This window comes from Cajanus cajan, chromosome 8 (genome assembly GCF_000230855.2).
Source record: "Cajanus cajan strain Asha chromosome 8, NIPB_CcT2T_4, whole genome shotgun sequence".
In the NCBI taxonomy this organism is placed as follows: Eukaryota; Viridiplantae; Streptophyta; class Magnoliopsida; order Fabales; family Fabaceae; genus Cajanus; species Cajanus cajan.
This window is the reverse complement of record NC_138524.1, coordinates 23,400,928-23,418,073: the sequence shown is the minus strand read 5'-3', so window position 1 is coordinate 23,418,073 and position 17,146 is coordinate 23,400,928. Positions and strand designations below refer to the sequence as shown.

Here is a 17,146-nt window from a genome sequence, read left to right as displayed (position 1 = left end):
CAATAAAGATAGAGAGAGACAATAGAGTGAAAGAGAAACCAGAAAAGCTGTTGTAAGGGTGTCCCTTTCAAAAGGTGTGCTGGTGTGGTGCCCTGTAAAGGATCTATCCCATCCAGACACCCACAACACTGTCTCGAGATAAAAATTAAAAAACCAACGGTTCCAACTTCTAACCATCAAGTAAATTCCTCAATTTTAAATTCACAAAACAATATCATAAAAAAAGACAAAAATTTAAAATACCACTTTCAAAACTTTGCTTTTTTTCATAGATTATATGTATTATTTAGCAGGGACCATCTTCTTTGAGTCAATAAAAATGCTTTACATTTGCAAGGTGTGAGAATGAGAGCTCATTAGAAAGATACTTCACAAAAAGACCTATGAGTCAATTCTTGCGAAAAACATCTCTTTGAAAAGAGAATTTACCTATATGGTTCTAATTTTTGCAACCCTCTTCACAATGTTTAAATCAAATTGACGAATTGCATATTTAAGTTTTGAATCTAAAACTACTAATTAAGTGAGAATAGTCTCATACTAGATAACTCTATGTTAGTATAGATTATATGTATTATGTTGGAATTAAATAATATCATTAGAAATTGTTTTGTTTATGAATATTTAAATCAAACACATTCAAAATTTCTGTTAAACTAGAATCATCTCATATTAGTTGATATGACAAAGCTTTAGTGAGAGTTTTTATTTACAAATTTTTCAGGTTATATTCTGATAGGAGATTGGTATCTCGAACACTAAAGTAATTACATATGCATCCAAGTTTTAGGAAAGAAAACAAATAGAGCCAAATTTAGAAATGAGAAATTGAATAGGTGAGAGTGGAAACAGTGGTGGGGGAGGAAGATGGAGCCAAGTTTTGGTGATTGAATGAACCTCGGTAGTGTTGGTTTTATATTATATTTCATGTCTTGTGTAGTGTAGTGTGGCATAAGAACAGCATCAGAGGAAGGGCAGTGATGCAGCACAGATACTTAACACCTCTATTCCGACCAAACACTGTCACCTTTCCCACTGCCATCATCAAGCCCTCCCATAGGCCCAGAATCAATTCCTCTTCCCCATACCCTTAATTCACTGTCTGCCTGTCGAGATTACCAAAATCTTGTTCAAGATCTTGCAAACGACACGAGTTAAGTTGTTTCACCAACAGGGTATTAACCAACCCAACTCAACTCAATTGAACCGGTTCGATTTGGTTCGGTTCAGTTAGAAGTAGTAGGACACTGCATAGTGTATATATAAAGGGAGCTAGCTAGCTGAGTTTGCAAAAAAGGGCAAAAAGTGGTGCGTGGAGAGAGAAAAAAAGAGGGAAATAGAGAGAAGGGAAAAAGATGGGTTAGGCTGAAAAGTGAAAAGGGTGTGTAGTAGTATAACATTGTTGGTGTAGTTTTTGGCTTTTGGTTTTGGGGTGATGGAAGTGGGAAAATTGAATGGCAGGGGCTTTTGGAAGAAGCAAGTTTCACAGTTGCACAAGCAGCAACAAGAGGAGAGTGGTGAGAGAGAGTGCAAGGAATCATCAACATCACCAGCCACAACATACTAGGGATAAGTGCAAAGCTGGAAGAGGAAAACCACATCTACAAAAACAAAAACAAGGGTCTGACTCTGGATCCTCTCAGGAATTATCATCATCATCGTCGTCAGCAACAACCTCATCATCATCATCAAAATCTGGTTCTAAATTCGAGACATGTGACAGAGGAAGGAGAAGAAAACCAAGACAACCACGCTTCTCAATATCACCCTCACCAATTTCATATCAACCTCCAAAATCTCCATCCTCAACACCACCACCAACAAGAATCTTATTCAAATTTAGACACGGAGCTTTTAGACTTAAACCCACTCCAACCTCCAAAGAAACGCTCTTGTCTCCCTCCTCTACCACCGCCACCGCTTTCTTCATCCGAACATGCAAGAAAGATGGAGGAATCACACCACCACCACCATCGCCAAGCACCAACACCGTCGAGAGCGGCGATGAGAGGCGGCAGCGGCAACGGCGAGATTGTCGAGGTGCAAGGCGGCCACATTGTCCGCTCCACCGGGAGAAAAGACCGCCACAGCAAGGTCTGCACCGCCAAAGGCCCCCGCGACCGCCGTGTGCGCTTGGCGGCGCATACGGCCATCCAATTCTACGACGTCCAGGACCGCCTCGGCTTCGACCGCCCCAGCAAGGCGGTCGATTGGCTCATCAAAAAAGCCAAGGCGGCCATCGATCAGCTCGCAGAGCTCCCACCATGGAATCCTGCGAGCTCGATGCAGCCACCTCAGCAGCAGGAAGTCATCCATCGCGAGAACAAGTCTCTCGCGATGGAAGACTCCATAATTGCCTTTGGCAGCCGCGGTGAGAGAGACTCTCTCACCGCGGATACTGCTGGGAGAGTTCCAGAATTCTCCCACCAATTAGAGAGTGAAAATGGCAACAACATGAGCAACAAGTACAACAGTGGTTCTGGCTTTCTGCCAGCGTCGTTGGACACTGACAACATTGCGGAAACGATTAAGTCTTTTTTTCCCGTGGAGGCGACTACGACGTCGTTTCAGAGCTACCCTCCGGCGCCGTCGGATTTGGGACAGCAAGATCTGCGGCTCTCGTTGCAGTCCTTTCAGGACCCAATTATGCTTCACCACCAGCCTCAGAGCCACCACGAGCCGGTGCTCTTCGCCGGAACCGCCGCCGCGGCGTTAGGCTTCGACGGTGGTTCGGCGTGGTCAGAGCACCAGCAGCACCACTCAGAGGAACAGAGATTGCTTTATTCTGGTAACAGTGGCCACGGCGGCGGATTCGTGTTCAACTCGCCGGCGCCGGCGTTTGGCCAGTTTTTTTCTCAGAGGGGACCCCTTCAGTCCAGTAACACTCCTTCGGTTCGTGCTTGGATAGACCCTTCGGTCGATCACCATCACCACCACCATCATCACTATCTCTCGCCGTTAATCCACCAGGGTTCCGTCGCCGGAGGCGGCGGTGGCGGTGGATTTTCCGCCGCCGCCGGTGGGTTCTCCGGCTTCCGCATTCCAGCACGAATTCAGGGTGAAGAGGAGCACGACGGCTTATCCGACAAGCCGTCCTCTGCTTCCTCCGATTCTCGCCATTGATTTGAAAAACACACATCAAAAACCCCAACTTTGTTCTCCCTCAGGTTCTTTCTCATGTCTCTATTCTTGAAATCTCAATACGGTTCCTCTTTGTTTTTATTTTCTTTACTTAATAATTTATATTTTTTGTTTTGTTATTTTAGGGTTTGTGGGTTGCATCGAAGACGATTCCATTGATGGAGAGAAGAGAATATGCTTTTGGAAGATTAGGGTGAACGAATTTTCGAGCTGCAATGGGAATTCAAGATATTTGGGTGTGGATTTCAGATGTGATAATTTCAATGGCTTGCATATGCCTTTCGTGGGAGTGAAGAAAATCTGAGGTTGATATTCAGGTTTTCCAATCCCTCGGTTTGTTATGTTAGTTTCTGTTATTCATGCTCAATTTGACTAGGATTAGGAGTACTGTGTTTTTTTTGTTTCATCTGTGTTGGATTGCTCAGAACCAAAAAAAATCTGTATTGGATTGATGTTTCTCTTTGTTAGTGATTGTGTCTTATTTGTACTTGTTCCATTTCTTTTTTTCTTATAATGTTCTGAAAAGCATTCAAATTGAATAAAAGAGCTGGTTTGCTCTATTGTATGTTTCCAAGTTAGCGCAGACCCGGATGCAAAATAAGGTTTTCTCTCCATAGCAAAACAGGGTAACTCAAATAAGTCCACATAAGATTTTTGCATTGTTTTGGTGAGGGAATCAAAATAGTTTGGTTGGCTTGGTGTGGTTGTTTGTTGCTGTCTTGTTTCAAATGCGAGAAAGAAGATAGTCTTTTATCGGAAGTGATTATATTCTCACAACATTTTTTAGACTCATATTTTCTTTTTCTATTTCTCTATTATATCACTCTACTTATTACTTCTATCTTGTAGAAAGAGTTGAGAGAAAAGTTGTAGGAGTATGATTACTGTTTCATTGATTCCTAAGTTATTATTATATCAAGGATACGAAAGAGGGGTTCTTTTTGCATAAGAATGATTGTTGTTTTGTTCCTTTTTTTACTACAACCATCCACCCGTCACTTGACACGAGCTTCCTCATCCTGCAAAAACAATTGGAAGGAAATAATAAGCTTCATTACACCCATCTCTATCATGCTTCGATTTTGGGAGCATTTGACTGAGAAGTCATTGTCCATGAACAGTAGAAAACTGTTGACAGAGAAGAAGGATTTGCGTGATAGTTGATTCCGAGCTTGGTAAAAGGGAAAATAAATATCCTAAATTCAGCATGATTTGCTGCTTTTCCTTTCACATGTCATAATTGTGGTTCTTCAGCTGGTTTAGTAAGCTATGACAGTGACTGAAAGCTTGATTAGGAATAAAAAAGTTAACGTGATAAAGGAAAATATCCGCAAGTCATGTTTGATGACCCACTCACCTACCTACTTAGTTAATGCAGAGTTTGGATTCAAATGAAAGCTTTTAAGTTCTGGTAGAATGGTTTTCTTTTCTACCATATAATTTTGAACCACATATCTTACCTTCTAGAACAAAAATATCAGGTGTTTTTTTGTTTGTTTTCAGCCCAACAACAGTAACATGAGGTAACTGTTTTTGGGTGTGGGGATATCTTTAGGTTGCAGCAGTCCATCATGACCCATGATTTTGGTAGATAAATCCTAACAGGTAAAAACAAATGGAAAAAGTAAAAAACAACATCTGCAGGGGGAGCCATGAAAAGGGAAGGTGATTGATGAGCACAACCAAGCTCAATTATGAAAGAGTTCACACTCATGGATGCCACTAAAGTGTGATACTTGTACATCTGTCTGTGGTCCCCTGCCTTGTAATCTCAGAGCCTCATAAAGATTTTTTGTAATGTTCACTTGGGAATGCTCTTCTTCAAACGGATAATGAAAAATAAATTGATTAAAAACACTTGGCCTTTGTTGAGATAGTGGCAATTATTTTTCGGTAGTTAGTGCTGCTGCTAGTCGGTTGATAAATAAAATTTCATGAAAAGCAAAATTCTAATGGGTCATCAACCCATCATACATCCTACAAGTCGGGTTACTATGTGTGGAAAGTGGCAAGTATTTAATGAATATGACACTACAAAGAGTGTCACCACCCCATTTATTAAATTAAACTACCTGAAATCATCCAATTATATTCATGTAGTTAAATGCTAAAGCAGCTTAATTATGTTACTTCAAATCAGAAACCAGGTTTCAACATGGGAATGGTAGATAATGATGTTTTTGTTATTTATTTTGGTGCAATAAATAATGGAAGGGGCAGGTTGATGATAGTGAAATATGGCAAGTGGGTATTTTATTTTATCTTCCAAAAAAGAAAAACTATTTGATCTCAATTGATATCAATGGATGGAAAAATGTGATTTATAAAAGACCTATTAAAGGTGATCAGTTAGATTTTACGACAAAAATTAGTTATCAATAAAATGGATAAATATTTTGCCCGAATAATATGATTAAAAAAGAATCTGTTGCCCTGGAATGCAAAGGATAGTAGACTATTTGTTAGAAAATAGAACATAAAACTGTGGTGTCTAGTGCACTAGACGGTCTTTAGTAGCGGTCTATATAAAGACATTGAAAGAAACGAACAAACTTAAAGATATAAAGAGGAGAGAAAACTTATCGGATATATGCACAGGAACTCAATTTTTCACTCATTAAAAATGTTTACAATAAGTGTTTAAATACTAAAACTAGTAAATCCTGATTGAGTAAAGCGAAAACCAAATTATAACTAAGCTAACCAGAAATCCAACACTATTCTTAAGTTTCAACCATTAGAAAATAGGAACTCAAGGGATTGGAAAGATGCAAAATCATGCATGTTTCTAACGGATCATGCAAATACAGATGACATTTACAAGTCTCCTAATTCAATGTATTGTATGTACACACCAGACGATATATATTTTCTTGAAACCAAATATGTATGCTAAAGTGAAGGAAAAATAATTGGATGAACAAAAGGTGCCATACAAGGGACACGTCAGGCAATTGATTGATCACCACAGATGACACAGGTGACAGCGTGGTTCATTTGGCTAGATTGTTCTTAGACAGCCCTGGAATGTTGTTTTCTTTCACTTTCTCAGTTTCCTTTCCGTTTGACAACTCAGACTCAGACAAGGGCAATTTGCTATCATTTTGGTCTTTTTTGTCTACTTTGCTTCTCTGTGGCTGGCCATTGGTTTTCTTTGTCATGGGGCCCTGAAAACGGACCCGGATTTCCCAAGGACGGGCTGCGACCCACCTCTCCTGCCAGCTCCAACCCCAGCTTTCCTTGCCAACGCTGTACGTAGCCTGGCCCAAATACTGGCTGCAGTTGGGCCTCCACTGCAATTTGATGTGTGAGTCCACGTGAGTGGGGTCAAATTTTTAGTTGAGAAAGGAAAACTAGGCTTCACCCCAAAGGAAAGAGAAAAAATAAACATAAAATGGACTATGTATTTATGTTAACTTAAAGTGGATTAGATTTACAACATAATAAAACCTAGTTTTAGTTTCTTGGTTTAATCGTACATTTTTTCATCTAACTTGCACAATTTTTAAAATTTTGTCACTTAACTTTTAAAATGGTATATTTTGTCATTCAAATTTCAAAATTTTCTATTAATTGATCGTTTGTTGTTATGCTAACATGACATATTGATAGTTGATATGTTATGTTGACATGACACATTATGTCATATTAACATTATATGTTATGTAAGTAATTCATATTACTGATCAACATACCACATTAGTAGACAATGTTTATGATACTAGTCAACTAATAAAGTGACAAAATATATAATTTAAAAAGTTGTGTTACATAATTCTCAAAAACATGAGTAGCAAAAAGTGTAGTTAAGTCTAATTTCTTGAATGCATTTGTTATTGTTTTCCAATATATGTAATTTACATAATAGTTTGTGTAATAAGTTGATATAGATTGAAGAAATAGTAAGCTCACAATGTAAAGATGTTTTATTGTCATTCAATTATAATCTGCCCTGTAAAGTAAGTTTATTTTCTTTTATAATAACTTCATTGAAGTCACATTAAGAATGATATATGATTGGTTGATCATGTAAACTTTTTGTACACTACCTATTAGACTCAAATTATCTGGGATCAAACTCTGTATGGTAAGAAAATAGTACTAAAAGCATGTGGAAAACTGTATTAAGTTTGGCATTAAATCAAGACCAGAGACAATCTTGGTTTGTTACTTTATTCATCCTCTCACTTTAGAGAAAATAAATGTGCATGATCAGTACCTGATGAGAGAAGGCATATGCCATAGCTCTCTCTCGTTTGACTGCTGCTTCTTCTCTCTGATGTATCCTCGAAAGTATCTCTTCCATTGTTTCAGAACCTCCACACCATTCCACCTGACACACATTTACCAACAAAGCATATTTTCTTGAAACTGAAAAAATGGCATGATTTGAACAATGGTTTGTTTATTACATTAACAAAAGTTTATAACAAGCTACATCAAGAAGATGACAGTAATAATACCTGGAGCTCATGAATCTTGGCCTCAAGTTTTAACTGGTTCTCCAGTTTCTTTTGCTTAATCCTGGCTTCTGTTATCATGTAGAGTCTGCGAGCCTTAATCTGATCCTGAATTCTGCTCCAAGAATGTATGTAGTTTAGCGCAGTTACTGTTTGTTCTCTGGCCATGTGATCTTGAATCAAAGCCTCAAATTTCACTGCTCCCCTTAGATGGTGCAATGTTCTTCTTGCCTGCATACACAAAGAGGAGAGCTTAGTAAGATTTAGACAACAGGCTCGAATAGAAATATATGGATTTAAAATCCAGATGGGTGAAAAAAACGAATATAGTTTGAAAAGTACTGTGCAGATTTGATTCATTTCATTAGTGACCATAAGCAAGTTTGTTATACATTATACCAAAACAGTTACTAATAAAAAGAAAAATTTATTTCCATGTTCAATTAATATAAAAAAAAAATTACACTGTCAACGAACAAAAAATTATGATAACTTTTGAAATAATAATTGTAAAATTTAATGAATTTACCATGTCAATTAGTTATTGAATGACAATGTAAAAATCTTTTATATACCGTGAATGCATAGACAATTTACTCTAAAAACGCCTACCAGAAACAAACAAATAGAGAACTATCTGATATCCCATAATGTCATTGCTTTTTGGCAAATATAAAAGAAGAATAATTAATTTTGACATTAACAGCCACATATATGTGATTGCATGCAAATTGGAAAGATAATTTAAGGTAATGGAAAAAATGATTATTGAGACAAAATGTGGGGGAGATTTGAGACTAGAGAAATATCAGATATTTTGAATTTTGACTTTTGCTTTCATTTACTTGCTTTCCTTAACATAATACTAAACTCTATTTGTTTACTCCCTATTAATGAAACATCAAATGCAGCATTACATTCAGAAGCTACAATGAAAAATGTGACAAATAAAGTTATAAAATAAATGGTGTTGACCACCATGTGATTATGTATAATGTACCAGAAATGCACGAAATGCATTTTGAATCCGAGTAGCAGCAGTATCTTCTATCAACCTCGTGGGAACTGTCCTTTCTATCCTTTCTACCACTAAACACTCACTTGGAATGCTACTTGACTCTTCATTAATATCTTCTTGTTTCTCCTCAAAGGACTCATTTGATTTTTCAGGGCTAGATTGCACCTTCTCAAAAGTGTGGCAGAGAGAATTATTCAGAAGCAATGGATTTGTCAAATAATGGTGAAAATATAGAATTTAATGAAGAACTATTTTAATTAGATTTCACAAAGACTCAAATCCTCCTCAGTCATAGACTAGAAGCAGAGAACCTTTCCAAATTATCCTAATAAATATTTAAACTTGAATTGCAAAGATTGTAAAGAGACAAAAAAGAAATAACCTTTTCTTGTTTCGATTTATCTATCTTCGGTTTCTTCAATTTAATGATCATCTTAAACCATTTCTTTGGACTCATTTCTATACCTGCACAAAACATTCCATCAATTGTTGATCTCATGCATAAATCCGTATCCATAGGGTTCTAGTTGAATTCTCCCATCAATTGTTTATCATGTAAACAAAAATGCAATGGCTAGTCACATTACCTTGAAGAATATGGTAATTTCTCATATTGTATCATACTAATGAACCATGTGTGACTGGTAAATTGAATTTGAATTTGATTCCTATTGAATACACTTTATAAAGTGTAGAATCATAACAGTTATCAATGATTCACATTGTAATAATATACATTCACATGTAAAACAAATAAATTATAAAATTGTTAAAATTTAAATTGGAAACTTTACCCTTTTTAAAGTGTATCTTAGAAGAGTCAAATTCAAGTTTGACACCCTGTCAAGCTGTGATTAGTCCACACACCCTATATATGACACCTTCCTAGTTTTGTTGCAAATCATTGAATTGTGATATTCCTCGATATCTTCTCCTTTAGCCCTCTAATTTGAGGTAAAAATGGAACATCCAAACCCCTCGAAGCTATCATCTTATTAAACAATGATTTTCACACTACATCATATATATATGTCCTATTGCACCTTAATCTACCTTCTAAATAGTTTTTCTTTTTCCCGTAAATAAATTCTCAATGAAAACATCGATTATTAGAATTTAAGAGAGTTGCTGAACTCAAACGACATGTTCATTTGAGGCTTATGACTTAAGTACCTCATCATGTTTATTATCTTACTCAATGTGTGATTCTTAATTGCATGTGTCATGTGGTACAAAAAAAAACTTATATGAAATATTGAATTTCAAAGCAAAACGTATAGCACCAAAATTCAACGAGCATCCATGTTTTGATCCTTCTAAAATCTACAATAACCACAACAGAATAGAAAGATGCAAAATAATGGGAAATGGTAAAGGGAACATACCAGGCAAAGTAGCAAAAGCAGACACAAACGAACGAGTGGTTGCTTGGAGAGGATGAAAGGTGGACAGTTATATAACACGTAGTACAGTTAAGACAAATTATAGAGTTCATAGCAAAGTGTGACAAACCAACCACACTGAAGCAGATGTTTAATCTCTTGGAAGATCAGGAGTCTCCAGAAAGGTAACGGAAGCTAGTCATATATTTAACCAGTTGCGTTTTCTGAAAATGAAATTACAATGATATCTGAGGAGCAAAATTTAATCAGATGTTTGAAACTATTGAGGTACATACTTTAATATTGTGGTAGCAAGACAATACTCCGTATCTAATATTCTTTTTATTTTATTTTATTTTTTCCTTATTATCGGTTGAAATTTATTATCAATTATTAATTTTGTGTGTTCTATATCATATTTATTTAGTTTTTTTTTTCTTCATAATTTAGTGATAAAACTTATCAAATTTTGTGATATTCAACCAATAATGAAGAGAGAATTAAGAAAAAAATATGTTAAATAGAGTGTCATTAGCATTTCTTTCGATATTTAGTTAAACTAAATCTTTTGAAAGCATTTAAATTTTTTAAAATAAACAACTAAAGCATTTTAAGGTGTATTAGGGTCCAGTCTACTAGGCCCGAGATGCAGTAGCGAGTCTATCATTAAAATGCTAGTTAGTTGTTATCATAACTCTTGTGTTTTAAAGGACTCGCTAGGTTACTTATATTATTAGGTATCGAATTTCACACACATATGTATACATTTGTATAATATTGTTCACTTTGGTCTTCATGAATTTGTTTTTGGTCATTACTAGTAGAGACTATTTATGTTTTATTTATTTATTTATAAATATTTGTTTCTCAAGTTTTAACGATGTGAGACTCTATTTGTACCTCGACACGTATTTATTGACAATGTTAGTTGTTTTCTTTTACAGCATGGATAACTTTAGTTGTTAAACATTTATGTTTGGTTAGGATTAATGTTTTTATTTAAAATACAAATCAAACTTAAAACTTTATGAACCACTAAAATCGACCTTATGGTGGGTGTAACATCCCTTAGATTATGCCGTCTCAGTAATTTCATTTTATGACACTTCACACAACTTTTCATTGCTCACTAATCCCACAAACCAACACAAGATTTTTCAATGTGTTTTGTCCTCATCACACACTTTATAGAAAATTTCCTAGAAGGTTACCCATCCTTAAATTACTCAAAGTCAAGCACACTTAATTGTAGAGTTCTTATGTGATGAACTACCAAAAAGTAGATGCATCTTATTGGTATATGTAATATAACTTAATTCCTTTTAAGTTATCCTCAACTAATCAATCACATACTTATACAATCTCTGGATCATTCTCATTCCGGTGTGTTCGAGCTATTTCATGTAATGAGATGTTTGAAACTATTGAGGTACATACTTTAATATTGTGGTAGCAAGACAATACTCCGTGTCTAATATATATATATATATATATATATATATATATATATATATATATATATATATATATTCTCCTTATTATCAGTTGAAATTTATTATCAATTATTAATTTTGTGTGTTCTGTATCATATTTATTTAGTTTTTCTTCATAATTTAGTGATAAAACTTATCAAATCTTGTGATATTCAACCAATAATGAAGAAAGAATTAAGAAAAAAAATGTTAAATAGAGTGTCATTAGGATTTCTTTCGATATTTAGTTAAACTAAAGCTTCTGAAAGCATTTAAAATTTTTAAAATAAATAACTAAAGCATTTTAAGGTGTATTAGGGTCCAGTTTGCTAGGCCTGATGAGATGCAGTAGTGAGTCTATCATTAAAATGCTAGTTAGTTGTTATCATCATCTCTTGTGTTTTAAAGGACTAGGTTACTTATATTATTCGGTATCAGATTTCACACACATATCTATACATTTGTGTAATATTGTTTACTTTGGTCTTCATGAATTTGTTTTTGGTCATTACTCAAAATGTTTCATACTAGTAGAGACTATTTATATATATATATATATATATATATATATATATATATATATATATATTTTATTTATAAATATTTGTTTCTCAAGTTTTAACGATGTGAGACTCTATTTATACCTCGACACGTATTGATTGACAACGTTAGTTGTTTTCTTTTATAGCATGGATAACTTTAGTTGTTAAACATTTATGTTTGGTTAGGATTAATGTTTTTTTTATTTAAAATACAAATCAAACTTAAAACTTTACGAACCACTAAAATCGACCTTATGGTGGGTGTAACATCCCTTAGATTATGACGTCTCAGTGACTCCATTTCATGACACTTTACACAACTTCTCGTTGGTCACTGATCTCACAAACCATTACAAGACTTTTCAATGTACTTTGTCCTCATCACACACTTTATAGGAAACTTCCCAGAAGGTTACCCATCCTTAAATTACTCAAAATCAAGCACACTTAACACTACTAGAATTTCTCTTATTACATGCAACTTTTCTTGCGAATTTTTCATAAAAATTCGTAGGAAACGTTATTCCTACAAATTTTTCTGCAAAATTTTATCTGTAGGTAATACCTTCGTGGATAATATATTTTTGCAAATTTTAAAATTCGCAAGAAATTTTCCTACGAAATTTCTTGCAAAAAAAATTCGCAGGAAACTTTCCTACGAATTTTTTCGCAAGAAATTCTGTAGGAATATTTTTTATGAAAAAAATTACTATAAATTCTATCAATAATTCTTCAACTTTCAAATGCTCACAATGAATTCATCCGAAGCATTTGTTTCCACACTTCTAACATGTGATACATAATCTTTTAAATTCTAAAATTGTAGATTCTAAGCCTAACACTCAACCATACAAATCAACTTGTAAGGTAAGTATTGCCCCAATTTATATACTCTTTAATTGTTTTATTTTCAATCGATGTGGGACTTAAATGTTTTTTTAAAATATTAAACTTATAAATATTTAAATATTTTTTGATTTTTCCTGCGAATTAAAATTGACAGGAAAATCCGTAGGAAGAGTTATCTGCAAAATTTTTCTACTATTTAGTAAACATTACTTGCGAATTTATATTTGCAAGAAAATCTGCAAGAAACAAAATAAAATTCGTACAATATTTTTTGCAAATTTTATCATGGAAAAAAATTTATATGATCATTAAAATTGTAGCAAAATTTGCAAAAATTTCTTGCAGATTATTTTTCATAAAAAAATTTGTAAGAAATATCTGTAAATTATTTTTCGCAAATAAATTCGTAAAAATTTTTTGTGAAATTATTATTGCAAGAACATTTGCAAAAAATTTCTACGAATATTTTTTTGTAGAAAAATTCGCTGGAAAATTACACTTTTCTAGTAGTGTAATTGTGGAGTTCTTATGTGATGAACTACCAAAAAGTAGATGCATATTATTGGTATATGTAATACAAATTAATTCCTTTTAAGCCATCCTCAACTAATCAATCTCATACTTGTCCAATCTCTAGATCCTTCTCATTCCGGTGTGTTCGGGCTATTATAAGCCCAACAACTTTCGCTTGGTTCACCCCGAACCACACTTATGATGTCTCAAAGACTCCACTTTACGACACTTCACAATAACACTTTACACAACTTCTTGTTGGTCAAAATCCTTCATCGATCAGAACCCTCCATGGATAGCCCTTTCCTAAGATGTCTATTTACTTTTAAGATCAATAACTGACCCCACAAACCAACACAAAACTTTTCAGCGTGCTTTGTCTTCATTCACACACTTTCTTGGAAACTTTCCAGAAGGTCATCCATCATTATTTTACTCATAAGTCAAGCACACTTAATTGTGAAGTTTTTAAGTGATGAGCTACCAAAAAATAGATGTATCATATTGGTATAGATAGTACAAATTATTTTCTTTTAAGTCATCCTCAACTATACAATCTCGTACAATCTCTAGATCCCTCTCATTTCAATGTATCCCTCTCATTCCGATGTATTCAAACTGTTACAATGGGAGTTGATGGTGGTGGTGGTGGTGACGACGACAACAATGATAATGGTTGTAGTGGTGACAATGATGGTGGTGACAATAGTAGTAGTTGTGCGGGTAGAGTGGAAGTGACAATAATAATAGCGATGGTATAGTAGGGTGGCAACCATGGCAATGATGGTGGCGATGGTTGCAATGATTGTGGTTGTAACGTAGTAAGTTATTTCAAAAGGTCCAAAAGCCCAATATGGGTGATTTAGTAGCTCAGAACGGGCCGTTCCAAACTACTAAATTGACTTGTAAATCGTAGTTGAGAACGGGCCATTCTGGAGGGAGAACGGGTCGTTCCAAAACCCAAAATGGGCCGTTCTGGATGGAGAATGGGCCATTCTAGATGAGTCCCAGAATGGGCCGTTCTAATTTCAGAACGGGCCGTTCTGCATGTGATTTTTGTACGTGATGAAGGGGTGTAGAACGGGCCGTTCCAAATTCGGAACAGGCCGTTCTGGCCACTCCAGAACTTCTATAAATAGGGGTTGTGTGGTTAAGGAGAAAGTGAAGTTTTTAGAGAGAAGTTTTAAGGACTCTGGGTCTGTGAGCTCCTTTCTCTGCCAAATTTCTCTGTATGATTCCTTTTCTCCTCTAGATCACTAATGTCTTCTGTCTTTTCTTGAAATTCAGATTAGGAAGCTTGCTTTGGGAGGATTGAAGTTCCGGGTTGAGTTTTGGAAGGGAATTCTACTTTTTCTCAATTATTGGCTATTTTGAGCCAATCTTCAGGTGAGGGAAGCTAAAATGTTTGTATTTTAGGTTGCATGTGAGTTTAGAAACTTAATTGATGCATGAATGTTGAGAATCCATAGATGGATTAAAGAAAATCTCATTTTTTGGGGTTTTGAGTAAAAGGAGGATTTTGATGATTTTGATGCATAGGTTGGATGCATGTGAGATTTAAGTTTATTTTGAGTTGTATGGAGCCTATGCATTGTGTTTTGTGTTTGCATGTGGCTGAATTTGTTGGTTTGGATGAGAGTTTTGAAACTCTCTGACTGGATTTAGGCTAGGCGCAGGTTGAGCGCACCAGGCGTTGAAGAACTTAGGGCTCTCGGGTTGGATGTTGGGCCAGGCGTGATTTGGTTGCATCAGGCGTGGAGACTCGTAGGAGTCTCTATCTCAAGGACACTGAGCGTGAGTTGAACGTGCTGGGTGTGGATGAGTTTTAGGACTCACAGGTTGGGATTAGGCTGGGCGAGCTCAGGCTGCGCCGGGCGTGGACATGTTTATGATGAAATGATGCTAATGCATGTTAAGTTGAAGTTTTGGATCATGTATGTATGATATATGATGTATGATGAGGTGTGATTCATATGTATGCATAGTGATGATATATATGAATGTTTAAATATGATATGGCATGAGTATATGTTCACATGTGTATGATTGTTGATCATGATGGTGGGCAGACCATGTATGATGTATGATGCATTATTGCATGTGATGTCTTATGACATGTGTATGATTGTTGATCATGATGGTGGGAAGACCATGTATGATCACTACAAGGAAAATGATAAATTGCGACGAAAAAATTGCGACGGTTATCTAGAAACCGTCGTCGCTTTGATATTGCGACCCTTCATACGATAGTTTTTCAAAACCGTCGCAAAATTTGTAGAAAATTGCGACGGTTTATCATAAACCGTCGCAAAATTTGTTTACATTGCGACGGTTTATCGTAAACCGTCGCAAAATTTGTTGAATATTGCGAAAGTTTATCATAAACCGTCGCAAAATTTGTTGAACATTGCGATAGTTAATCATAAACCGTCGCAAATTTTTTTAACATTGCGACAGTTAGTGATAAACCGTCGCAAAATTTTCAGCATTGCGACGGTTTACTATAAACCGTCGCAATCTACAAGACAATTTTTTTTATTAAAATTAAAATATTTTTTTTGAAGTATTATGTATATTATCTTAATAAAATTATATTTTATTAACAATTTTATATATACTTTCTTTAACATGAGGTACACGATTTTTTTTTCTTTATATAATTTCAAAATCGTGACTAGAATATAAATTTATCTTTCAACAAACTTATGAATTTATCTTGTATGTAAGATGTGTTAGAGTATATAAATAAATATAATTATCATTTTATAACTTAATTTTTGAGTTATCAGATCACATATTATTGAATAATTTACAATGTTAAATTTTATAAATTTTATTTTAAATTCCAACTTTTTAACACTATTAAAAATATAAAAATAAATATGTTAAATTTTATAAAAATTCAGTTTAATTTATTTATGATATAAATATGTTTTTAATATCTAATATATATTTTTAGATAATAATTTATTTTAAAATATACCTTATAATAACAATTCTAAATGGAACATAAATCTTCTGATTTTTCTTATTTTGATTTTTTTAATCAATATATACAATTTTACTATTTTGATTTTTTCAATCAACGTATACAATAAATAAAAAATATAAAAGATAAACATGCATGGTACAAATTTTATTTTATCAAAAAATTATTTATTTTAATATATTACATTATATATGTGAATATTAAGACATATATATATATATATATATATATATATATATATATATCAATATATATTATAATTAAACTTTTTTAAAAATTAATTCATTATTAAGAAATTTTTTTATCACATGAGAATTAATTTCTTTCAAAAATTTGACAGATATCAAATAAATAAACATTTTTTACCAGAAATTGCACAAGTAAGGATAAAACACACTAAATAGTGAAATATCATGAAATAGAACCCTTGAGAGGCCAAATATGAGGATTGTTACATTAATAAATTTATTAAAATTAAAAAAAATTATAATTTTCGACGGGTAAAAAAAAGGTCGTAATATTAAGTTAGAGGCAGTTGGTGTGACAGTTGATGAAAGGGTCGCAATGTTAATATAGAGGCAGTTGGTGCGACAGTTGATGAAAGGGTCACAATTACAAGTTTGCGACGGTTTGTGCAACGGTTCTGATAACCGTGGATCTGGACTTCCAATTGTGTAAGTGACATCATCCGAGTAAACCCGAGTGAGGATTATATCCTGTTTAGCTATGACCGAGCGGGCGCATTGGGCGTGAAAACGGTTGGGGTGGTTTCGGTAG

At 34.4% G+C, this 17,146-nt stretch overlaps 2 protein-coding genes across 3 annotated transcripts; one reads left to right on the top strand and one right to left on the bottom strand.

The window, feature by feature from the left end:
- Nucleotides 1-665: 665 nt before the first annotated feature.
- On the top strand, nt 666-3,701 carry TCP3 (TEOSINTE BRANCHED 1, cycloidea and PCF transcription factor 3). Its single transcript, XM_020346356.3, has 2 exons — nt 666-3,167; nt 3,267-3,701. Exon 1 carries the CDS (start codon nt 1,948-1,950, stop codon nt 3,121-3,123), a length of 1,176 nt encoding a protein of 391 aa, XP_020201945.2. The 5' UTR covers nt 666-1,947; the 3' UTR covers nt 3,124-3,167; nt 3,267-3,701.
- A 2,029-nt stretch (nt 3,702-5,730) lies between these two features.
- On the bottom strand, nt 5,731-10,291 carry LOC109787791 (protein IQ-DOMAIN 10). 2 transcript variants are annotated; one of them, XM_020346358.3, is made up of 6 exons: nt 10,005-10,291; nt 9,002-9,084; nt 8,602-8,784; nt 7,605-7,832; nt 7,361-7,474; nt 5,731-6,434 (listed from the first exon to the last, which is right to left on the bottom strand). In XM_020346358.3, the coding sequence occupies exons 2-6, from the start codon at nt 9,074-9,076 to the stop codon at nt 6,135-6,137; spliced, it is 900 nt and encodes a 299-aa protein (XP_020201947.1). In that variant the 5' UTR covers nt 9,077-9,084; nt 10,005-10,291; the 3' UTR covers nt 5,731-6,134. The 2 variants fall into 2 exon arrangements, with proteins under 2 accessions (XP_020201947.1, XP_082917993.1); XM_083061867.1 differs by lacking the exon at nt 10,005-10,291 and adding an exon at nt 9,207-9,988.
- Nucleotides 10,292-17,146: the final 6,855 nt, after the last annotated feature.

What these genes read in the sequence shown, in the direction of transcription:
- TCP3 (XM_020346356.3), top strand. Translation starts at nt 1,948, where the DNA reads ATGGAGGAATCACACCACCACCACCATCGCCAAGCACCAACACCGTCG.
- LOC109787791 (XM_083061867.1), bottom strand. Translation starts at nt 9,231, where the DNA reads ATGAGAAATTACCATATTCTTCAAG. An exon ending in AAATTACCATATTCTTCAAG is followed by an intron (nt 9,085 to 9,206) that starts GTAATGTGACTA and finishes TGTTTTGTGCAG; the next exon opens with GTATAGAAATGAGTCCAAAG. An exon ending in CCAAGATTCATGAGCTCCAG is followed by an intron (nt 7,475 to 7,604) that starts GTATTATTACTG and finishes AATGTGTGTCAG; the next exon opens with GTGGAATGGTGTGGAGGTTC.